At 40.1% G+C, this 26115-nt stretch overlaps 1 protein-coding gene and 1 long non-coding RNA gene across 2 annotated transcripts; one reads left to right on the forward strand and one right to left on the reverse strand.

The window, feature by feature from the left end:
- Nucleotides 1–335: 335 nt before the first annotated feature.
- ppp4r2b (protein phosphatase 4, regulatory subunit 2b) lies at nt 336–14656 on the reverse strand. The gene is made up of 9 exons (XM_061874757.1): nt 14429–14656; nt 8125–8206; nt 7863–8033; nt 4357–4450; nt 4240–4277; nt 4081–4152; nt 3844–3993; nt 3451–3755; nt 336–1742 (listed from the first exon to the last, which is right to left on the reverse strand). Exons 1-9 carry the CDS (start codon nt 14460–14462, stop codon nt 1375–1377), a joined length of 1314 nt encoding a protein of 437 aa, XP_061730741.1. The 5' UTR covers nt 14463–14656; the 3' UTR covers nt 336–1374.
- Nucleotides 14558–25765, forward strand: LOC133535182 (uncharacterized). The gene is made up of 3 exons (XR_009802174.1): nt 14558–14696; nt 24473–24564; nt 25518–25765. It is a non-coding gene; the product is annotated as an uncharacterized LOC133535182 (long non-coding RNA).
- Nucleotides 25766–26115: the final 350 nt, after the last annotated feature.

Genomic DNA, 26115 nt, shown 5'->3' on the forward strand with positions numbered 1-26115 from the left:
TGCTCAAACCCTGACCGAGTGTGAGAATACCCCAGAGAGCAATTCCCTGTGTGCGCTGAAAATGAATTCCAAAAGTTATGGTTAGTTATTTGAATCCTTATGTGCTCAAATTGACTGCCAAGACGGTGTTGAGCATTAATCGTGTCTGCCTGGTCCATTTTTTTAAGGTTCTTTGAGGTATGACAAGCGTGAAAGTCATGCGTCCACTGGGTCAAATGAAGGGAGATTTCATTTCGTCATTTAATAACTGCCGTTCTATGAAAGTGACGATGGTTTGGTGGGTCAATGATAATATTTGAAGGTTTTGGGGCAAATACGACCAAGCCACACGCATGAAAATGTTAACATTTATTGCCATTTCTGAATACCCCGTTTGAAAGCAAAAGCATTCAGAGTATGCACAGAAATTTTACAATTATATATCGTTTCACAGAGGCAGTGAACACATACTGTATTACAATCTACAAAAATCTACTTTACAGAAATTTAAAATCCTAAATATCAAAAATTACAGCTGCAGAAACGGGTGGAGAACTGCAACTGGAGACCGCTTTTGAAATCAGTCGTGTGACATCACGATACATAGAAAGCACACGTCATCTTTGTACTTACAGCTGGTTTTGGAAAGAACAACCAACAGACAAAACAAAAGTCTCAAAAATAATAGAACTGAAATCATATAAATTATGGTGGCTTCATGCGTCTACAAAATGTCTTTTTTTTTTTTTACCCGCCAGAGGACATTTGTGATGTCGCCTGTGATCGCTGGGGTCAGTGGGTTTAGTTAGTAGTGTGTCAGGCAAAAATCCGGTTTCAATGAGAGAACACTGTGGAAAAGGAGAGGGTATTGAAAACGACAAACATGTTTCTACATCCTGGTGGGGAAACAGGATCGCTGTGGTGGCACATGGGCTCAGGTCACTGCACAACTCCAGAGCCTTAAAAGGAGGCTTCACCACGAAACAAACAGATGCTAACAGATGTGTGGCAGTTGTACGCACAACAAACCAATCCTGCCGTAAATGGAATGAGTGGCAATCCGAAATGAAAAACGACCATCACAGCCCTCCAACAAGTCCCGGCTAACACAAAAGAAATAATTCCAGCTGTGAAAGAAGGCCGCTGAAACCAACTCCTCTTTAGAAAAACTTAAAAACAAGATAAGATCAAGATCAATAAGATATTCCAGTTAACAAGAAATGAAATATTTAACTGTTTGCTCACATCAATGCCAGGTAGCCATTTTGGAGGCGCGTCCAAAAGCTTGACGAGGTGTTTGTGTACGAGGTGACGTCCTCATTCCCAGCGACAGTCACGCTGGATTCAAGGACAAGCTGGTTTGTGGTGTCCCGTGACTGCAGGACGCACTGCAGTCTAGTCCTGCTCCATGGGCTCCTCAGTGGTCTCCATGTCTACGACGGCACTTTCCATGGCGCTCTCTGTAGTGGGCTCGTTCGTGCTGCTGGAAGGAGCGGGAGCCACGTCTTCTCGGCCCGCTTCTACGCTTTCGTCTATGCTACAACTGCTGCTGTTGCTGCTGCTACTGCTGCTGCTGACTGGGTCGCTGTTACTCTCCTCGCTGTCTCCACTGGTCTCCGGGCTTTTGGCTGTGCATGCAGGCGCCTGCTGCTCCGTCTGATCCATGTCACTGCCCTCATGCATGGAACCGCACGCAAACTCGGCCTGATCTGCTTTCTGGTCTGAGACTGGACAGGGTTCCGCCGGAGTGCTGCTTGTTGGCTCTGTAACAGGAGTAGAATATCAAACGGTGTAGTGACCGTCTTCGAAAGATGAAAACTATGCACAGTAGTTTGTCAAAAAAAACAATCTTAGTTTGATGCAAACATTTTCCTTTGTATGGCAATTTTGTCCTGTTTTTCTTGCACTACTATAGCTTAGTACTTGAAATATTGGCACAGATTTGAAATACTATGTCTCTGATAGCTATGCTGATGTTAAATAGCAGACAGCATCAAGAAATCATACTACGTTGCGCTACAAACATGACACTACCACTACTACTGTATGTCTGGAAGTTCATTCAATAAGCTCTGTGGGTTGATGGAAGGAGTTTTGAGTCCAAAGGAAAATACAGTTCGTGCCCTGATACTTCTTCAGATGAGGGTTGCTATTGTTGTGTACAAGCTGGCAAGATGTGTGGAATACAGAGGTATTGCTAATCACTTTAATTCCTTGATTTTCAATACACCTGTTTCATTCTCTTCCATCTTTGTCATATTTTGTTCAGGAGCCCCATTTGCTTAGCTACTTTTTTAAATAAATCTGTTTCTTTTTTTCCTCCCACCGATGCACTTCAAAATATTCAGTTTATTTTTTTTGTGAAACAAATATAGTCCTCTTTCTTCTCTTCAGTGCAAAAATGGGTGTTCTAGATGCTGCCAACGCCATGTTGGAGTTGTTCCTACAATACATTTTGATTGAATGGAATTCCGGATTTTTCCTGCACGTGCGCAATACAAAGGGTTCACTCCTACAGCACACAGGCACTCGAGAGAACTGGTTTTCAATCGCCATATAGGATGTAACAATAAAAAAAAACTGTTCTTTCCAGCCACACTTTGTTAAATGTTTGCATAGAATTTTTTCAAACTTCAATTTTCTTTTATGTAATATAAAAATGTATCAGAGCTGTATATCTATTTTATGGAGGAATGTAGTTAATCATAAAACCAGCACCTAAAGTTATTTAAAAAAGTACTGATTTTGAGTCGAATCAAATCTGAACTGAATCATTCAACCCCAAAAATCAAATCAAATTAAATCGAACCGTGTGGTGCCCAAGGATTAACAGCCCTTATGTATGGATGGATAATAGTGAAAAAAATAACTACAATAACACACAATGTACTTTTCTTGAACATTAAATATTGTTCTGGATTCTTAAAAGCCATGTTTTGAAGTGTTTAAATGTGTTTGTATACTTGTGTCATAACTTATTTTGGTTTGACTTTATTTTAATGAAAAAGGCCAAACAAGTGTTGCTCATCCGGTTGGTGACGTCATGCATTTTCACTTCCTGTTGTCGACACCTCCATGTCATATTCTGCAGAGTATAGATCGATCACCCTGTGCTAAGAAAACACAGCCAGTGGGTTTAATGTGCACAATTGACTATCTTAGTTGCTCAAACAGCAATCTTATACAGGTTTAGCATGGGGTGTGACATTTCTTATTGGATAAAAAGCCATTTAAGTCTCTTGTATACATGTTAGCATTAAAAGGTAGCTTGCCAGCCATTAGTGTGCAAGTCTGCTTTTAGTAAATAAGCAGTCACTGCTATGGTTCATCAAAGTGCGTTTATCGATCACGGTTTTACGATTACTTTAATTTAAAACAGTAATAACATCGGGAGTTTTACTGTGGCCTATCATAAAATCTGTTTGTCTTTACATCCCTACACCACAGCATATTTAACTACAAAACACACACCTTGGTCTTCGGCAGCTGTGGCACTGCTGGAAGCTTCATCATTCTTGAAACTATCTCTCTCGTCTTCCTCTTGGACCATGGCTTCTGCCTCTTTTGAGAGGCAAGTGGCATTTAAAGGCTTTGTCGTTCTCCCGTCTTGCTCGTCGTCCTCATCATCATCTTCCTCGTCATCTTCCTCCTCGTCCTCCTCGTCACCAAATTTAAGTCTCTTCACCTCTGGCTGCTCAGATTCCATGTCCTCTTCTAGGTCTGACTGTTTGTTCTTTACCGAGCTTCCCAGTGAATCTCCCGAGGCGGAAACCTCACTGAAAGACAAAAGGTTAGGACATAGCGGAGTGATTCCAGTGCACTTGTTCAATCCAACCAAGCGGTGTTGTAACCGTTCTGACAGACCTTCCGGATATGTCTTTAGCACTTTCTTGCTCTGTTCTGAGGTCTTTGTTTTCTGTGCTGTCAGGTAGGCCATTCGCTGCAGGAGAGTTGTTGGCTAACGATAACTTTGGTCGGTTGAGCGGCCGTGGAGTACCTGGACCATTCACTTTTCTAATAATATCAAAATAACAAGAAGTGCCACAAAATTAGTTAAGGTATGTTAAGATGATGTACATCATAAAAGTGTTCGGCATAAACCTCTCTGTAAAAGAAGTGTTCCCAGGAAGCATCACTCCATTCATTCTATTGACAGCACCGCATCCATTTTTCCTGTAAACGAAAAAGGTCATTCTAAAATAGTAACAATATTCAGTTTCACACCCATTGGATCAATAATGTTTCAATGACTATTCTTACTCTGATGTTGGATGAACACAGCTCACCACCATTACGTTCTGGGTTTTAAAAAGAGGCATAATGAGACAGAGCCACCTTACAGTTATGACAAACATCAATGACATGCTCAGCACTAACCTTCTCCACACCTCGAAGAAACTTATCAGTTCCTGTGTAGTTCCTCTTGGGTTCCGTGAGTAACTCACACAGACGCTGGATAGTGAAGGGTATTCTGAATGAAGGAAGAGAGGAGTACCATTGCTTTTTGAGTCAAAAAAGTCCATTGTATAAATTTGTTTGCCGTCTATGGATTTGCAGAAATCAATGATCATTTACCAGAATTGTATTTCCATTGAACATAAAATGATTATTGTTGTACATGGTGATTAAGTTTTGTAAGCATTTCTATCAAAATGTTTTGCTCCGTTATTGATTTAATTAACGCTCCTCTGATGCCAACCTCCTCCCCACCACTCAAAACCAAGTGGTGATAGACCCTTCTCCATCGCTGCTCCTACCCTCTGGAACGCTCTTCCCAAACCCATCTGTGACAGTTCAGACCTTCCTACCTTGAAAAGTCTTCTCAAAACACACCACTTTAGATCTGCTTTGAACCTGTGATTAGTGTTCTGTCTTGTAATGAATGTAAGGAAGTGTTTTCAATTTAGAAAACACTAAAATGAAAATGACCCCTTTTAATGCGCCCTATTATCCAGTGCCCCTTTTGTATGAAAATAGACCTGACTAGACCGGATCATCAGCAGTGCACCTTACAATCCGGTGCACCAGTCCATCCATCTATCCATTTTTTTTACTCTTATTCCTGTCGGGGTAGCGGGGGTCGCTGGGGCTTATCTCAGCTAGAATCGGGCGGAAGGCGGGGTACACCCTGGATTAGTCGCCACGTAAATAAGACCGCCCACAAAACGGTGCATCCTGAGGTGACTGTCAGAAAGCGGCTTGAAAATGATCTGTAAAACATAATCTATGCAACATTTTGACCAAAAAAACACTATTACGTGTTATGTAGGCCAGTGGTACCTAACCTTTTTTGCACCATTAATCAAGGCATTATTTTCAGGGAGCGGCCAGATAAATACAGCAAAAGTAAGTGCATGAAAAATACAACTGACTATAACGCTGAATTAGCGTTTCTTTGCAATGAGATGCAGATAGAAATCAGTCATTGACTACAATCTTTCACATTTATATGTTGGTTAATGTGCATTGTCCCAAATAAATAAATGCATGAAAAATACAACTCACTATAACAATGAATTAGTGGGAGCCCTGAGCTTGTTTGTTTGCAATGATATGCAGATGGAAATCAGCCTTTGGCTACAATATGTCACATTTATATTTTATATGTGCATTGTATAATGTCACAAAGCTATAACAAATGGCAGCTTCCTATGAGGAGTGTTATTGTACATCTATAAACAAGCTTATTGGTGTGTCTAGTGGGACAGGCAAAATTTAAGTCGGAGAAAATGCTGTAGTTTATACATTGCTTAATGTTTCTCTGCGGCCTGGTATAAAAATGTGTCAAAGACCGGTACCGTTCCCTGGACCGGTGGTTGGGGACCACTGGTTTGCAGTACAGATAAGAGCCAGATTTTGTTGCATTAGCTTGTTGTAATGCAGGATAAAACAGCAATAATGTGCAGATATAAATAAATGGATTACTGTACAGATAAATATATTGCACTTTTTCATTTGCATCAAAAAGCAGTCCTTTAAAAATTAATGCCCAGTAGCAAATGCCTCACAGACTGGTCCCGGTCTTTGGACCGGTGGTTGGGGACCGCTGATGTAGATCACAAGGAAGTGTTTTCATTTCAGAAAAAAATTAAATAAAAATGACCTCTTTAAATGTGCCCTGTAATCCGGTGCGCCTTTTGTAGGAAAATAGACCTGACTAGACCCGCTCAGACAGCGCGCTACAATCCGGTGCGCTCTATGGTCCTAAAAAGTACGGTACCAAAAAAATACCAGCACATGGTCTACATGCCTAGCGTTGACACTGGCCAAAATGTGCTAGACTGTAGGGTTTTAAGCATTGTCACCATAGGCTAGTGCAGGGGTCGGGAACCTTTTTGGATGGGAGAGCCATGAAAGCCAAATATTTTAAAATGTATTTCCGTGAGAGTCATATCATATTTTTTAACACTGAATAACATTAATTGTGAGGATTTTTAAAGGCCTACGGCAAACCCACTACTACCGACCACGCAGTCTGATAATTTATATATCAATGATGAAATCTTAACATTGCCACACATGCCAATACGGCCGGGTTAGTTTAATAAATTGCAATTTTAAATTTCGCGCCAAAATATCCAGCTAAAACATCTCGGTATGATGACACGTGCGTGTGACATCACGGATTTTTCGAGGACATTTTGTTCCAGCATCGTTCCCAGCTATTAACTCGTCTGTTTTCATCGCAAAATTCCACAGTATTCTGGACAACTGTGTTGCTGTATTTTGCGATTTGTTCAATGAACAATGGAGAGATCAAAGAACAAAGCTGTAGGTGGGAAGCGGTGTATTGCGGCCGGCTTTAGCAACACAAACACAGCCGGTGTTTCATTGTTTACATTCCCGAAAGATGACAGTCAAACTTTACTATGGAACAGAAATGTCAAGCGAACACGGTTGTATTGGACCACACACACAAAGTAGTGTATTATGTGTATTAATAAAAAACATTTTACCGTTCTGTATTCTGAAGGCGATCTATGTCGTGTGCTACTACAGCATCAATATCAGCAGCGTCCTCCTGACCGTCACCGCCAGCATCGGATTCAAAGCGGTATGGCTCTATCCCTTGTTGCGGTTGGGCCTGGCCGAGTGGTCCTGCCACCCCCACGGCTGCCACGGCGCCTCTCACAGCATCTTCCCTATCTGAATTGCTCCCTCTGCCCTCTTGTCCTTTTTCTTTCTAGTCCTTCACTCTGAGTTTCCTCATCCACAAATCGTTCATCCGCGCTCAAATTAATGGGGAAATCGTCGCTTGCTCGGTCCGAATCGCTCTCGCTGCTGAGGGCCATGATTGTAAACAATTTTCAGATGTGAGGAGCTCCACAACCTGTGACGTCACGCGCATATCGTCTGCTACTTCTGGTACAGGCAAGGCTTTTTTATCAGCATCAAAACTTGCAAACTTTATCGTTGATGTTCTGTACTAAAATCCTTTCAGCAAAAATATGACAATATCGTGAAACGATCAAGTATGACACATAGAATGGACCTGCTATCCCTGTTTAAATAAGAAAATCGTATTTCATTAGGCCTTCAAGTAATACCAACATTTTATAGTATAATAGGTCTCTTATTCTTTTCAATAACATTGTTATTCTGTAGCTAACCAATAATAAAGAAAATAATTCTTACCATTAACGCAACTTCTTGAACAGGTGCGGTAGAAAACGGATGGATGGACTAAAATGCACGAGAATGTTATATTTTGAACGTTATTTTTAACACTATGATTACCAGCGGAACTATTTATTACTTATTGTGTTCAGAAATGTTAAGGTTTATCTGAGAGCCGGATACAGTCATCAAAAGGGCCACATCTGGCTCAAGAGCCATAGAATCCCTACCCCTGGGCTAGTGCGAGTACAACCTTCAGTACCCACCCATTATATCCGTTAACAATCTTCAGGATTCTCTCTTTCATGTCTTCAAATGGAACTGCCTCCACGTTGGGATTGGCAGGACCTCTTTGGTCAGGAGCTGAGTCTCTGAAATCATCCATGACCTTCTCCAATTTAAAAAGAAAGTAGTTCTTAAACTGAGACCACTGGACCCTAAAGGACAAAGAAAAAACAAACAGATTAAGATTACCAGGCACAAAACCCATAGAAAGGTATATATTTGGCATTTCATGTTAACCCTTACATGGTTTCTCCTGTCTTGGCGATGTGGCTTAAAAACTGTTCCAGGATGGGACATGGCTCCCTTTTAGTTTTCTTGTCAAAGTCTGGTGGAAAGACAAGGACATTTTTCAGTCAATAAGCACATACGTCAGTAACATAAAGCCCAATGAAAAATGTCCTTCAATGGCCGGTTATGATAAACCTGTTACGAAACGGTTAAACTAAAATTGCGGTTTGTTATAAACAAATTGTCTTTAAATTTGGAAAAGACAATGGTATTCAGTAATAAAAGATAGAAGTTAGTTTATCCATAAACAATATGAAAATTGAGGTGTCTGAAATCAGATTTCTTGGGGTCATCTTAGATGAAAAGTTGACATGGAAAGCTCATATAATGCATGTGAAAAATAAGGTATCTAAAAGCTTATTTATTTTGAACAAGGTTAAATATAGTTTCCATATAACACAATGAAAATGTTATATTGCTCAATTATTTTACCTTATTTTAATTATTGTGCAGACATATGGGGAAATACATATCCCAGCAACATAATGCCTTTCTTTCACAGAAAAGAGCAATTGGTATCATTTTTACAGTAGGATATAGACCACATAAATCCATTCTTCATTAGGTCAGTATTACTAAAACTAAAAGACATTGTAGAATTGAATACTCTATTAATGATGTTCAAAGCGGGAAATAAAGTTCTTCCGAAGGACATACAAAAGTTATTTGTGTTCACATCTGAAGATGAGAACCAGAGAAGGCCGTCGGATTTTAAACATCCAAGAGTGCGAACAAATTTGAAACAAATGTGCTTGTCTGTTGTTGGTGTGAAAGCATGGAATTCTCAAAACCAGGGGTGCCCATTACATCGATCGCAAGCTACCGGTCGATCACAAGCCAGGCATTAAAAAAATGGACATAAAAATGAGCAATCATCAATCTTCACCAAGACTTCACTTTCGTCAGTTGTTTGACATTCTCGGCACCCGAGGATCTTGTGAGATGACACTGGCTGCTGCGAGCTCATTATTAAGAAAAAAAATCACTGACAGGACAGAGAGAAACACTTTTAATTTCAACAGACTCTTGGGCCATACCTGCTGTCAAAACTCTAAAGACCGACTGCACGGTTCCTGTCTTCACCATAAAAGACCTGCTTCATCCTGCCTGTGCTAACAAAATAAGGAGTCTCAGAAAGCTAGTGTGCACAAGCTAGCAAGCTACGGAGTTTAATGCCAATGTATTTCTCCCCCGCCCTCAGCGACCGCTCCCTCTCCTCGCTCACCCACACACTCACTGATGTAACTCACCTGCTGTCAACACATTAAAAAGGGCCATACACACATATGCTACTCTCATAACAAAATGTTTAAAAACGATTATGCAAGTTGGATAAATGAGATGCCTAATCCAACCACTATCATGTGGTATTGGACAGAAAAGAGGACTTTTTTTCTCCTCCATTTGAAAACGTGGACGTTATCAGCACCACTGTCTAATTCCAATCAATGCAAGTCATCAGAATCAAATACACCAACTTATATTCTTGTTTTCATGAAATAAAGGAATCTATGTGTTAAACATGCATGCATTATCATTAAACACCATTAACTTAACAAAAATGTCTCTTTCATTAATAAATACAAATTAAAAATATGAATGAGGTAAATCTCCTCGACTTGGTCAATTGAAAAGTAGCTCGCCTGCAGAAAAAGTGTGAGCACCCCTGCTCTAAACAAAGACTAAAAAAGCTGTAAGAATATCTTTGTATTTAAAAAGAGTTATTAAAAAGAGAAAACTGAAATTATATCAAACTGAATTTTGATTTAGATTGGACGTGTCATTGTGAAAATGCTTAAAGAAAAATGAAAAAGTATGTTGGAGTTCGGGTGTTGGTGGAGGAAACAGTGGTAAAGTCCATCCATCCATCCATTTTCTACTGCTTATTCCCTTTGGGGCCACAGGGGCGCTGGTGCCTATCTCAGCTACAATCGGGCGGAAGGCGGGGTACACCCTGGACAAGTCGCCACCTCATCACAGGGCCAACACAGATAGACAGACAACATTCACACTCACATTCACACAGCAGGGTGTATTTACTGTTGCCAATCAACCTATCCCCAGGTGCATGTCTTTGGAAGTGGGAGGAAGCCGGAGTACCCGGAGGGAACCCACGCACTCACAGGGAGGACATGCAAACTTCACACAGAAAGATCCCGAGTCTGGGATTGAACCCTGACAACTCAGGACTTTGTATTGTGAGGCAGACGCACTAACCCCTCTTCCACTGTGATAAAGTCATCTAAAATAATTTGTTAAAAAGGGGTCAGATAAATATAAGAATATTATTCTTCCATCTGCTCCTTTCGAAAAAAAACTAAACAATGAAGGTGTCGATTGTACGTGGCCTGTATATATGCATTTTTTTTCCCTTCCAAGATGGCGCCGCAGTAGTGGCTGCTTTTGGCAGGAGTTCTGTGCTCTTGTGTCACCCTGTTGTGTTTCCCCCTTGTTTTCATGTGTTATTTTATACATATTTTTTGCCTTTTGGTCCAGGACCCTTTGGGACTGTGTGACAAGGGGTGGCACTTTCGGGACTTCTGGATCTGCCTCCCGGGAGCCTTTTGGCCATGGAGACCAGCTGCTGGGTCTCTGACACATCAGAGTCAGTTTGGAGAGACTGGAGGAGATGCAGATGAAGAGACAGGGCTGCAGAGCTGGCACTGAGCGCCAGGACGGACAAGCTTCATAGTGTCTTGGCTGGGTTAGCAGGTATCGGACACCTCGGTCTTCTTGGACGTATCCTTGCTCATCCATGCGGACTGGACACTGGCCGAGAGTTGGTTGGCACCTGAGAGTGGGGTCGGCTCTCTTGGTTGCTTTGTTGGGTCTGCTCCTGTCTCTGGCCATGCTCCCTCCACCCCAGCAGACGACAGTGTGGAACGCCACAGAGGCCACCACAGTGTATATGTTGCATTTACTTTTTATGCATAGCTGTGTGTAGAAGTGGCTGGTTTTATCAGCTCCACTACTTTAATGTCTTAAATGTCCTTTGTGTTCTTTGATTTTTGATGTTTCCCTCTTACACACATGTAAGAGGGATGTGTACTATGGCTCTGAGTTGTTGTTTTTTTCCCTTGGCCTCAGTCTGGACCACCTATCCAGGGGCCCAGGCTTCGACCGATTTTTTTAAATATTATTTTAATCTTTTATTTTTTTTCTCCCATTCCCCCCCACTTGTTTACCTGTATCTCACCTTTTTTTGTAAGGGGCGCCGGAAGTTGGCAGACCTGTCAGCGATCCTGTTCCGTCTCCCTGTAATGTTTGTCTAATCTTGAATGGGATTGTGCTGAAAATTTTAATCTCCCCTCAGGGATTAATGAAGTATGTCTGATTCCAATTCTAGGTGTTGGTGGAGGGAACAGTAATAGTCATCTAAAATAATTTGTGTTAAAAAGGGGGCAGATAAATATAAGAATATTATTCTTCCATTTGCTCCTTTCTGATGGTAAATGGGTTTTACTTGTATAGCGCTTTTCTAACCCTTTTTAAGGAGCCCAAAGCGCTTTAACAGTATTTCCACATTCGACAATTCACACACACATTCACACACTGATGGTGGGAGCTGCCATGCAAGGCGCTCACCAGGACCCATCAGGAGCAAGGGTGAAGTGTATTGCCCAAGGACACAACGGACGTGACTAAGATGATAGAAGGTGGGGATTTAACCAGGGACCCTCAGATTACTGGCACAGCCACTCTACCAACTTCGCCACGCCGTCCCCTATCCTGATCATGGAAATGTATAAGAAACAAAAAAAACTATGAAAGTGTCAATTGTACGTGGCTTGTATATACCGTATTTCCTTGAATTGTCGCAGGGCATATTGTATGCGCCTGCCTTGAATTACTGCCGGGTCAAACTCGCTTAGCAAAATAATTAGTGCAGGCTTAGTATTACCGCCTGGTCAAACTCGTGATGTCACGAGTGACACTTCCCCTGTCATCATTTTCAAAATGGAGGAGGCTGATTTCAATACAGGTCATTTGAAAATCGTATAAAGGGATGAAGATTAAGAGCTATTCAGTAGGATTTAAGGTCCAAGCTTACATCACACTCAAATTTTTACTGCATGCCTTTGGTAAGTAACAGAGTGAGAAGAGGTTTTAAAGGCCTACTGAAACCCACTACTACCGACCACACAGTTTGATAGTTTATATATCAATGATGAAATCTCAACATTGCAACACATGCCAATACGGCCGGTTTAGTTTACTAAATTGCAATTTTACATTTCCCGCGGAGTTTCCTGTTGAAAACGTCGCGGAATGATGACGCGTGTTTGTGACGTTATTGGTTGGAGGGGACATATTAGCCCAGCACCACTTACGGCTAAAAGTTGTCTCTTTTCATCGCGTAATTACACAGTATTTTGGACATCTGTGTTGCTGAATCTTTTGCAATTTGTTCAATTAATAATGGAGACTATAAAGAAGAATGCTATTGGTGGAAAGCGGTGGATTGCAGCTGCCTTTAGCACCGAAACACAGCCGGTGTTTCTTTGTTGTGAAGCTTAAACACAGAGCGGTCAAGCTAACATGTTTCTCTACGTCAACCAGCAAGTTTTTGGATGGGAAAATTATGATATTAAGTCGGCTCTTACCGGAGACTTGAGTGGATTACGCGACCTGATCCTGCAGCTCAAAAAGGCAGCTGTGATCTTGGCTCCTCGGCTTCTCTCAGAGACACTGGCGTTCACCGCAGCCATCCGACTTTCAGGTATGACTTTATAATCTCACTACAATACTATTAACACAATAAGCAGATATGGGATTTTCCAGAATGATCCTAGTAAATGTGTCTAATTATATCCGAAACTCTCCCACTGACGCCGCCTGGAGCCGCCGCCTTTTAATTTTAAGGGCTTCACTCTAAATTTCCTCATCCACGAATCGTTCATCCTCGCTCTAATTAATGGGGAAATCGTCGCTTTCTCGGTCCGAATTGCTCTTACTACTGGTGGCTCACATTATAAAAAATGTGACGATGTGAGGAGCCCTCACACCGGTGACGTCACACGCACATCGTCTGCTCCTTCCGGTACTGGCAAGGCTTTTTTATTAGCGACCAAAAATTGCAAACTTTATCGTCGATCTTCTCTACTAAATCCTTTCAGCAAAAATATGGCAATATCAATCAATCAATCAATGTTTACTTATATAATCCTAAATCACTAGTGTCTCAAAGGGCTGCACAAACCACAACACAAACCACTACGACATATTCGGTAGGCCCACATAAGGGCAAGGAAAACTCACACCCAGTGGGACGTCGGTGACAATGATGACTATGAGAACCTTGGAGAGGACGAAAGCAATGGATGTCGAGCGGGTCTAACATGATACTGTAAAAGTTCAATCCATTGTGGATCCAACACAGTCGCGAGAGTCCAGTCCAAAGCGGATCCAACACAGAAGCGAGAGTCCCGTCCACAGCGGAGCCAGCAGGAAACCATCCCAAGCGGAGGCGGATCAGCAAAATGATCAAGTATGACACATAGAATGGACCTGTTATCCCCGTCTAAATAAGAACATCTCATTTCAGTAGGCCTTTAAGAGCTATTCAGTAGGATTGAAGGTCCAAGGTTACATCACACTCAAATTTTTACCGCATGCCTTTGGTAAGTGCCGGAGTGAGAAGAGGTTTTAAAATAATTAGCACATGCTTACTTTTATCGCATGCCTTTGGTAAGTGCAGGAGTGAGAAGAGGTTTTATATTAATTAGCGCCCGGGCGGCAATTCAAGGAAATACAGTGTATGCATTTTCATGAAAGGAATAAAAATAAATGATGATGATGAAATACCTAACACGATAGTGTTATGTTCAAACAACGTAACTAAAACTAGCTTGTGTCCCACTAACTACCATTTAATCTAGAAATATGTAAATTGTAGTCGCCTAAAAGAGAAATGAATTATATCATTGGAGCTAGCTGAAGTTGAGTGTTCATTAGCCGCCGACGCTATTGAGTAACTTCATCTCGACTTTGCCTCCCAGCCACTTTTCGTCAAGTAGCCAATAACGTAAACAGCTCAAAATGTTTTAAAAAAAAATGTCAAAGTGTATAGTTAGCTGTCCAGTTTAGTCGTCACAGAGCCAACCATTTCCTCGATAATGTTAGCTAGTGACGAGCTAGCCGCTAGCCGACGACGTTCAGCTCATCGCTATCCGTCAATTTGGGGAACAAATAAAAAACAAAAACATGAAAGCACGACTCACTGGATGGTAGCAAATATATGGAAATGAACGGTGCTGACCTCTGAGCGCCTCTTGAAGCGAGTCGATTTCCATCACGCTGTCGCCCTCTTGTCAGTCCGGCGGCTGTGAGAGGCAGACTGGCTGCTAATGCTAATGCTAAGCTAATGCTAAGCTAACAGCTAGCAGGCAGAAGGAGGAAGGAGCATGTTAATATGTTAATATGTTAATATATAAATATGTTAATATGGCGCCGCCTCGCCGCCCGGGAAGCACACACGACCAACAAGAAGGAGCTGCCCTTCCACTCCTCTGCGTCGGGCAAGAGAAGTAAGAATTATAATGTTCAAACTCTTCAGAAATGACTAAATATACACATGGATACTATTTTTGTCACGGAGAAAGCTATATATACAAACCCCGTTTCCATATGAGTTGAGAAATTGTGTTAGATGTAAATATAAACGGAATACAATGATTTGCAAATCCTTTTCAACCAATATTCAATTGAATGCCCTTCTAAGACAAGATATTTGATGTTTAAACTCATAAACATTTATTTATTTTTGGGGGAAATAATAATTAACTTAGAATTCCATGGCTGCAACACGTGCCAAAGTAGTTGGGAAAGGGCATGTTCACCACTTTGTTACATCACATTTTCTTTTAACAACAGTCAATAAACGTTCGGGAACTGAGGAAAGGCTTCACGGTGGCAGGGGGGTTAGTGCGTCTGCCTCACAATACGAAGTTCCTGCAGTCCTGGGTTCAAATCCAGGCTCGGGATCTTTCTGTGTGGAGTTTGCATGTCCTCCCCGTGACTGCGTGGGTTCCCTCCGGGTACTCCGGCTTCCTCCCACTTCCAAATACATGCACCTGGGGATAGGTTGATTGGCAACACTAAATTGGCCCTAGTGTGTGAATGTGAGTGTGAATGTGGTCTGTCTATCTGTGTTGGCCCTGCGATGAGGTGACGACTTGTCCACGGTGTACCCCGCCTTCCGCCCGATTGCAGCTGAGATAGGCGCCAGCGCCCCCCGCGACCCCAAAAGGGAATAAGCGGTAGAAAATGGATGGAACTGAGGAAAGTAATTGTTGAATCTTTGAAAGTGGAATTCTTTCCAATTCTTGTTTTAGATAGATAGATAGATAGATAGATAGATAGATAGATAGTACTTTATTGATTCCTTCAGGAAAATTAAAATTCCAGCAGCAGTGTACAGAGTTGAGATCAATTTAAAGAAAAGTAAAAAGTAAATAATGGGGGTTTAAATGGAAACAAAATAGAGAAATATTACAATAAGAATAAAAACTAAAAAGCAACAATGGGAATAAAAATATAACAGTAAAATAAGAATATAACAAGACAAAGAAGGCAGTAGTGACCATGTTATGAAAACGTATTGCACTCTTATTGTTTTGCATCCCCTGACATCCTAGTACCCCCCGCCCCAGAGAGGAGTTGTACAGTCTGATGTAGTCTATGTAGAGCTTCAGTCGTTCAAGAGTCCGGGGTCTCCGCTGTCGTATTTTACGCTTCATAATGCGCCACACATTTCCGATGGGAGACAGGTCAGGACTGCAGGCGGGCCAGGAAAGTACCCGCACTCTTTTTTTACTAAGCCACGCAGTTGTAACACTTATCTTGCTGAAATAAGCAGGGGCGTCCATGATAACGTTACTTAGATGACAACATATGTTGCTCCAAAACCTGTATGGACCTTTTAGCCTTAATGGTGCCTTCTCAGATGTGTAAGTTACCCATGCCTTGGGCACTAATACACCCCCATACCATCACAGATGCTGGCTTTTGAACTTTGCGCCTATAACAATCCAAATGGTTATTTTCCTCTTTGTTTTGGAGGACACCACATCCTGTTTCCAAATATAATTTGAATTGTGGACTTGTTAGACCACAGAACACCTTTCCACTTTGCATCAGTCCATCTTAGGTGAGATCGGGCCCAGCCAAGCCGGCAGCCTTTCAGGATATTGTTGATAAATGGGTTTGGCTTTGCATAGTAGAGTTTTAACTTGCATTTACAGATGTAGCGACCAACTGTAATTACTGACAGTGGTTTTATGTGGTGATATCCTTTACACACTGAGGTCGGTTTTTGATGCAGTACCACCGAGGGAGCAAAAGTCCGTAATATCATCGCTTACGTGCAGTGATTTCTCCAGATTCTCTGAACCTTTTGATGATTTTACGGACCGTAGATGGTAAAATCACTAAATTCCTTGCAATAGCTAGTTGAGAAATGTTGTTCTAAAACTGACAATTTGCTTACAAGATGGTGACCCTCGCCCTTGCCTTACATCTAACACAATTTCCCAACTCATATGGAAACGGGGTTTGTAAATATAAACGGAATACAATGATTTGCAAATCATTTTCAACCCATACTCAGTTGAATATGCTACAAAGACAACATATTTGATGTTCAAACTGATAAACGCTTTTTTTTTTTGCAAATAATTAACTTTAGAATTGGATGCCAGCAACACGTGACAAAGAAGTTGGGAAAGGTGGCAATAAACACTGATAAAGGTGAGGAATGCTCATCAAACACTTATTTGGGACTGCGTGGCGCAGGGGGAGAGTGGCCGTGCGCAACCCGAGGGTCCCTGGTTCAATCCCCAACTAGTACTAACCTCTTCACGTCCGTTGTGTCCTGAGCAAGACACTTCACCTTTGCTCCTGATGGGTGCTGGTTAGCGCCTTGCATGGCAGCTCCCTCCATCAGTGTGTGAATGGGTAAATGTGGAAGTAGTGTCAAAGCGCTTTGAGTACCTTGAAGTTAGAAAAGCGCTATACAAGTACAACCCATTTATCATTTACTTATTTGGAACATCCCACAGGTGTGCAGGCTAATTGGGAACAGGTGGGTGCCATGGACACTGGCCGAGAGTTGGTTGGCACCTGATTGTGGAGTTGGCTCTCTTGGTTGCTTTGTTGGGTCTGCTCCTGTCTGGCCATGCTCCCTGTATATGTTGCATTTACTTTTTAATTCATAGCTGTAAGTAGAAGTGGCTGGTTAATAATAATAATAATAATAATAACAAAGGATTACATTTATATCGCGCTTTTCTATTGTTAGATACTCAAAGCGCTCACAGTGAAGTGGGAACCCATCATTCATTCACATCTGGTGGTGGTAAGCTACATCTGTAGCCACAGCTGCCCTGGGGTAGACTGACGGAAGCGTGGCTGCCTGTTTGCGCCTCCGACTACCACCAATCATTCATTCATCATTCATTCACCAGTGTGAGCGGCATCGCGGCAAGAGTGAAGTGTCCTGCCCAAGGACACAACGGCAGCGATTTGGATGTCAATAGGTGTGAAGCGAACCTGCAACCCTCAGGTTTCTGGCATGGCCGCTCTACCCACTACACCATGCTGTCCCAAATATCAGCTCCGCTACTTTAATGTCTTTAATGTCCTTTGTGTTCTTTGATTTTTGATGTGTACTGTGGCTATGAGTTGTTGTTTTTTCCCTTGGCCTCGGTCTGGACCACCTCTCCAGGGGCCAAGGATTAAACCGATTTTTTTATTTTATTTTATTTTTTTCTCACATTCCCCCCCAATTGTTTACCTGTATCTCATCTTTTTTGTAAGGGGCGGCAGAAGTTGGCAGACCTGTCAGCGATCCTGTTCTGTCTCCCTGTAATGTTTGTCTGATCTTGAATGGGATTGTGCTGAAAATGTTAATTTCCCCTCGGGGATTAATGAAGTATGTCTGATTCTGATTCTGATGATTGGGTATAAAAACAGCTTCCCAAAAAATGCTCAGTCTTTCACAAGAAAGGATGGGGCGAGGTACACCCCTTTGTCCACAACTGCGTGAGCAAATAGTCAAACAGTTTAAGAACAACGTTTCTCAAAGTGCAATTGCAAGAAATTTAGGGATTTCAACATCTACGGTCCGTAATATCATCAAAAGGTTCAGAGAATCTGGAGGAATTACTCCACGTAAGCGCCATGGCCTGGAAACCAACATTGAATAACCGTGACCTTCGATCCCTCAGACGGCACTGTATCAAAAACCGACATCAATCTTATAGTACCAATGTTGTCACACACACACTAAGTGTGGTGAAATTTGTGCTCTGCCTTTGACCCATCCTCTTGATCAGCCCCTGGGAAGTGAGGGGAGCAGTGGGCAGCAGTGGTGCCACGCCCGGGAATCATTTGTGGTGATTTAACCCCCAATTCCAACCCTTGATGCTGAGTGCCAAGCAGGGAGGCAATTGGTCCCATTTTGTTAGTCTTTGGTATGACTCGGCCGGGGTTTGAACTCCCAATCTACGGATCTCAGGGCGGACACTCTAACTACTAGGCCACTGAGTGATCTCAGGAACACTTCAGAAAACCACTGTCACTAAACAGTGTCGCTACATCTGTAAGTGCAAGTTAAAGCTCTACTATGCAAAGCGAAAGCCATTTATCAACAACATCCAGAAACGCTGCCGGCTTCTCTTGGCCCGAGATCATCTTATGATGGACTGATGCAAAGTGGAAAAGTGTTCTGTGGTCTGACGAGTCCACATTTCAAATTGTTTTTGGAAATATTCGACATCGTGTCATCCGGACCAATGGGGGAGCGAACCATCCAGACTGTTATCGACGCAAAGTTCAAAAGCCAGCATCTGTGATGGTATGGGGGTGCATTAGTGCCCAAGGCATGGGTAACTTACACATCTGTGAAGGCACCATTAATGCTGAAAGGTACATACAGGTTTTTGAACAACATATGGTGCCACCTAAGCGCCGTCTTTTTCATGGACGCCCCTGCTTATTTCAGCACGACAATGCCAAGCCACATTCAGCACGTGTTACAGCGTGGGTTCGTACCAAAAGAGTGCAGGTACTTTCCTGGCCCGCCTGCAGTCCAGACCTGTCTCCCATCGAAAATGTGTGGCGCATTATGAAGCGTAAAATACGACAGCGGAGACCCCGGACTGTTGAACGACTGAAGCTCTACATAAAACAAGAATGGGAAAGAATTCCACTTTCAAAAGCTTCAACAATTATTTTCCTCAGTTCCCAAACGTTTATTGAGTGTTGTTAAAAGAAAAGGTGATGTAACACAGTGGTGAACATGCCCTTTCCCAACTACTTTGGCACGTGTTGCAGCCATTAAATTGTAAGTTAATTATTATTTGCAAAAAAAAATAAAGTTTATTAGTTTGAACACCAAATATCTTGTCTTTGTAGTGCATTCAACTGAATATGGGTTGAAAAGGATTTACAAATCATTGTATTCTGTTTATATTTACATCTAACACAATTCCCTAACTCATATGGAAACGGGGTTTGTAACATAACATGTATACAACATTTGTTTTCATTTGTTGTTTTCCACATTTGTAATACATTTCTTGCGTCCAGCTCACTTTTCCCACTTTTAGTTCATTTTCTTATCATTTCAGTTAGAAATAAATGGCGAATATTAACTTTGAATATTAAATCTTAACGTTAAGTCCGAATTCTAAATATAAATGTTACATATAAATGTTGAATCTAAATTTTTTTTTTATATATGTATATATACATGTTGAATACATTTAAAACATCCATCCATCCATCTTCTTCCGCTCATCCGAGGTTGGGTCGCGGGGGCAGCAGCCTAAGCAGGGAAACCCAGACTTCCCTCTCCCCAGCCACTTCGTCTAGCTCTTCCCGGGGGATCCCGAGGCGTTCCCAGGCCAGCCGGGAGACATAGTCTTCCCAACGTGTCCTGGGTCTTCCCCGTGGCTTCCTACCGGTCGGACATGCCCGAAACACTTCCTTAGGGAGGCGTTCGGGTGGCATCCTGACCAGATGCCCGAACCACCTCATCTGGCTCCTCTCGATGTGGAGGAGCAGCGGTTTTACTTTGAGTTCCTCCCGGATGACAGAGCTTCTCACCCTATCTCTAAGGGAGAGGAAACTCATTTCGGCCGCTTGTACCCGTGATCTTATCCTTTCGGTCATGACCCAAAGCTCATGACCATAGGTGAGGATGGGAACGTAGATCGACCGGTAAATTGAGAGCTTTGCCTTCCGGCTCAGCTCCTTCTTCACCACAACGGATCGATACAGCGTCCGCATTACTGAAGACGCCGCACCGATCCGCCTGTCGATCTCACGATCCACTCTTCCCTCACTCGTGAACAAGACTCCTAGGTACTTGAACTCCTCCACTTGGGGCAGGGTCTCCTCCCCAACCCGGAGATGGCACTCCACCCTTTTCCGGGCGAGAACAATGGACTCGGACTTGGAGGCGCTGATTCTCATCCCAGTCGCTTCGCACTCGGCTGCATTTAAAACATATATAATGTAATGTTGAATGTAAATGTTTGATATAAGAATATATTAAAACAAAAATTTGAATAAAGATTTTTAATCTAAATGTTGAATATAAACAGTATTTATATGTATATTTACCATTTATATCTATCATTCATATTCAACATTTACATTCAACATTAGATTTACCATTTCAGAAATATTAACTTAAATCAGAATTTTTCATATAAATGTTAAATATAAAAATAAATGTTAAATGTTAATTTTGAGTATAAATATACATATTAATTCTACATTGTTGAATATGCATGTTAAACTAAAAAAGTTCATTTTATATAAAAATATATTTAAAAAATAAATATTAACCCCGAACGAGACAAGCTGTACAACATGTATGGATGGAAATATTAAATCAAAATTTTGAATATATATTTTTAATCTAAATGTCGAATATAAATGTGATTTATACATTTATACACATACATATTTAACATTTACCATTAGATTTACATTTACCATTTAGATATATCTAAAAATTCGATTTAACCTTGATATTGGACATATAGTTTTCGATATAACATTTAGATATAACACATCTTAAATTTAGATTTAAAATGTGTATTTATCATTCAGTAGATTTGACTTTTAGATGTAACATGTACATTTTTATTTTACCATTTACTAATTATTTTACAGATATTTTAAAACATACATACATAAATATATATATTTTTCATTTCTCACATTTGTATTACATTTCTTGCCTCTCGCTCACTTTTCCCACTTTTAGTTCATTTTCTTCACGTTTCAGTTAGAAATAAATGGTGATTATTAACTTTGAATATTAAATCTAAATGTTAAATCCACAGTATGAATATAAATGTTGAATCTAAATATAAATGTTAGATATACATGTTGAATACAATATATGTTTGATATAAAAATATATTCATTAAAACAAAATGTTGAAAATAGATTTTAATATAAATGTTGAAAATAAACGGAATTTATAGGTATATTTACCATTTATTTCTATTATTCATATTTAACATTTATATTCAACATTAGATTTACAGTTACCATTTCAGAAATAAATGGTGAACATTAACTTTTGATATTAAATCTAAATGTCAAATGTGAATTTTAAATATAAATGTTAAATACAAAAAGAAATGTTATTTTTAAATATACATGTTAATTCTAGATTGTTGATTGTTAAACTGTAAATGTTTGGTATAAAAATATATTTAAAAGATAAATATTAACCCCGAACGGGACAAGCTGTTGAAAATGGCTGGATGGAAATATAAGTCAAAATGTTGAATATATATTTTTAATCTAAATGTCGAATATAAATTCATACACACACATATTAAACATTTAACATTAGATTTACATTTACCATTTAGATATAATATTTACTAATTCGCTTTAACCTTTATATTGAACTTATAGATTTAGATTTAACATTTAGATATAAAACATCTAATATTTAAATTTAGAATGTATACTTAATATTTAGTAGATTTGTTTTTTAGATGTTACATGTATATTTATATTTAACATAAACCAATTATTTTACAGATATTTTCAAACATACATACATAGGTTTTTTTATTTTTTATTTATCATATTTGTATTACCTTTCTTGCCTCTAGCTCACTTTTCCCACCATTAGTTCATTTTCTTCACATTTTACGGTCAAAATAAATGGTGATTATTAACTTTAAATGTTAAACCCGAATTTTAAATATAAATGTTAAATATAAATGTTGAATTTAAAGTAACTAATATCTCAAAGGGACGGATGTAAATGTTAAATCAAAATGTTGAGTATATTATATATTTAATCTAAACGTCGAATATAAATGTGGTTTATACATTTATACACATACATATTTAATATTTAACATTTGATTTACATTTACCATTTAGATATAATATCAAGCAATTCAATTTAACCTTGATATTGAACATATAGATTTAGATATAACATTTAGATACAACACTAATATTTAGATTTAAAATTTGACTTTTAGATGTAGCATGTATATTTATATTTAACATTTACTAATTATTTGACAGATATTTACAAACATAAATAGTGTCATTTCTCACTTTTATATTCCCTGTCTCGCATCGAGCTCACTTCTCCCACTTTTAGCTCATTTTCCTCACATTTACAGTAGAAATTAAATGGTCATTATAAATGTTAAATCTAATTGTTGAATCTAAATTTTGAATCCCGCTGTTAAATCCAAATGTTGAACGTAATTGTTAAATATATGAATACATGTCAAATATGAATGTTAAATATAAAAATACATTTTGAACATACATGTCAAATCAAAATGTTGAATATGAACTTTGAATCTAAATATCAAATATAAATGGGATTTGTATTAAATTTACCATTCATGTTTAACATTAGATTTAGATTTAACATTTGGATTTCTCGTGTAGATTCAACATTTATATTTATATTTGGAATTTAGATCACCCATTTCATTTTTTTTTTTTTTGTTTTACCTCAAATGTGAGCTAAATATTAAAAATAAATCAGCTAGATAAGTGGGAATACATTTTTTTCATTTGAGCGATTGCAGCCTGTCATTTTTTGGAGTAAAAACCGCGGAATTTGCACATTTCCTGATCAAATACGGGGCAGAAAATGAGCCGAGCCTACCCTCTGATCATGCAGTCCTTCATTAACTGGGTTTTGGTTGCTAAAGGCAGCAACAGCATTCTTCTTTGACGTCTCCATTATTATCTTTTATTATCTTTTTTTTTTGTTTTACCTCAAATGTGAGCTAAATATTAAAAATAAATCAGCTAGATAAGTGGGAATACATTTTTTTCATTTGAGCGATTGCAGCCTGTCATTTTTTGGAGTAAAAACCGCGGAATTTGCACATTTCCTGATCAAATACGGGGCAGAAAATGAGCCGAGCCTACCCTCTGATCATGCAGTCCTTCATTAACTGGGTTGGAGGGCCCGAGCCCGCTCCTGTTTTTCTGCACCAATCTATCTCTCATACACCATGACCTGCTAAAGCCTGTGTAATGTCTTTAATGTACATATGACATCATAATTCTTGCTAATCGGGCAATTAACTACAGAGAAATGTCATAAGGTGAGGCGCAAATTTGGTGAGCTGGCAGGTGTTTGTCACTGTCTGTCTTACTCGCTCCAGGCATGGTTATGGTATGAGTTTATTTTGAACATGCATACAATACATCAAATATAGTATCATGCATTTACTAGGGCTGTTAAGCTTAAAAGTCCTACTGAAAGCCACTACTAGCGACCACGCAGTCTGATAGTTTATATATCAATGATGAAATATTAACATTGCAGCACATGCCAATACGGCCTTTTTAGTTTACTAAATTGCAATTTCAAATTTCCCGCGAGGTATCCTGTTGAAAACGTCGCGGAATGATGACGCTTATGTTGACGTGTGCTTGTGACGTTATTGGTTGGAGCGGACATTTTAGCCCAGCACCAATCGCGGCTAAAAGTCGTCTCTTTTCATCGCATAATTACACAGTATTTTGGACTTCTGTGTTGCTGAATCTTTTGCAATTTGTTCAATGAATAATGGAGACGTCAAAGAAGAATGCTGTTGCTGCCTTCAGCAACCAAAAAACAGCCAGTGTTTTTTTGTTTGCTGTGAAGCTTTAATATGGAACAGAGCGGTCAAGCGAACATGTTTCTCCATCACATGTTAACCAGCAAGTTTTTGGATGAGAAAATTGTGATATTATGTCAGCTCTTACCTGAGACTTGAGCGGAGATTGCGTCCTCTTGCAGCACCTGTCAAAAAGGCAGCTGTGACTTTATTGGCTCCTCCATATGACTTCCCTCAGAGACACTGGCGGTCACCGCAGCCCTCCGACTTTCAGGTATGACATTATAATCTCACTAAAACACTAGTAACACAATAATCAGATAAGGGATTTTCCAGAATTATCCTAGTAAATGTGTATAATAACATCTGAATCGCTCCCACTCCCGTCGCCTTTTTTAAAATCATTTTCTAGTGCTTCACTCTAACTTTCCTCATCCACGAATCTTTCATCCTCGCTCCAATTAATGGGGAAATCGTCGCTTTCTCGGTCCAAATCGCTCTTGCTGCTGGTAGCTATGATTATAAACAATGTGAGGATGTGTGACGTCACGCGCACATCGGCTTCTACTTCCGGTACAGGCAAGGCTTTTTTATTAGCGACCGAAAGTTGCGAACTTTATCGTCGATGTTGTCTACTAAATCCTTTCAGCAAAAATATGGCAATATCGGGAAATGATCAAGTATGACACATAGAATGGACCTGCTATCGCCGTTTAAATAAGAAAATCTCTTTTTAGTAGGCCTTTAATAACAAATCTTACCAGTTTCGAATGTAAAGTATATCGTCTTTGCAGTCTATTCAATTGAATATAGGTTGAAAAGTATTTGCAAATCATTGTGTTCTGTTTCTATTTACCATTTACACAACGTGCCAACTTCACTGGTTTTGGGTTTTTTAAGTAAAATACTACGGCTAAAAGTTGTCTGCTTTAATGGCATAATTACACAGTATTTTGGACATCTGTGTTGCTGAATCTTTTGTAATTTGTTCAATTAATAATGGAGACGTCAAAGAAGAATGCTGTTGGTGGATTGCAGCTGCCTTTAGCAACCAAAACACAGCCGGTGTTTCTTTGTTTGTTGTGAAGCTTTAATATGGAACCCAGCGGTCAAGCGAACATGTTTCTCTACCACATGTCAACTGGCAGGTTTTTGGATGAGAAAATTGTGATATTAAGTTGGCTCTTACCGGAGACATGAGCGGAGCTTGTGTCGTTCTTCTTGCAGCTGTCAAAGAGGCAGCTGTGACTTTCTTGGCTCCTCCACATGGCTTCCCTCAGAGACACTGGCGGTCACCGCAGCCCTCCGACTTTCAGGTATGACTTTATAATCTCACTAAAACACTAGTAACACAATAAGCAGATAAGGGATTTTCCAGAATTATCCTAGTAAATGTGTCTGAATCGCTCCCACTGCCGTCGCCTTTTTTAAAAACATTTTCTAGTGCTTCACTCCAACTTTCCTCATCCACAAATCTTTCATCCTCGCTCCAATTAACGGGGAAATCGTCGTTTTCTCGGTCCGAATCGCGGGGAAATCGTCGCTTTCTCGGTCCAAAACGCTCTTGCTGCTGGTGGCTATGATTATAAACAATGTTCAGATGTGAGGAGCCCTCATACCGGTGACGTCACACGCACATCGTCTGCTACTTCCGGTACAGGCAAGGCTTTTTTATTAGCGACCAAAAGTTGGAAACTTTATCGTCAATGTTCTCTACTAAATCCTTTCAGCAAAAATATGGCAATATCGCAAAATGATCAAGTATGACACATAGAATGGACCTGCTATCCCCATTTAAATAAGAAAATCTCATTTCAGTAGGCCT

The sequence above is a fragment of the Nerophis ophidion genome, linkage group LG16 (genome assembly GCF_033978795.1).
Source record: "Nerophis ophidion isolate RoL-2023_Sa linkage group LG16, RoL_Noph_v1.0, whole genome shotgun sequence".
In the NCBI taxonomy this organism is placed as follows: domain Eukaryota; kingdom Metazoa; phylum Chordata; class Actinopteri; order Syngnathiformes; family Syngnathidae; genus Nerophis; species Nerophis ophidion.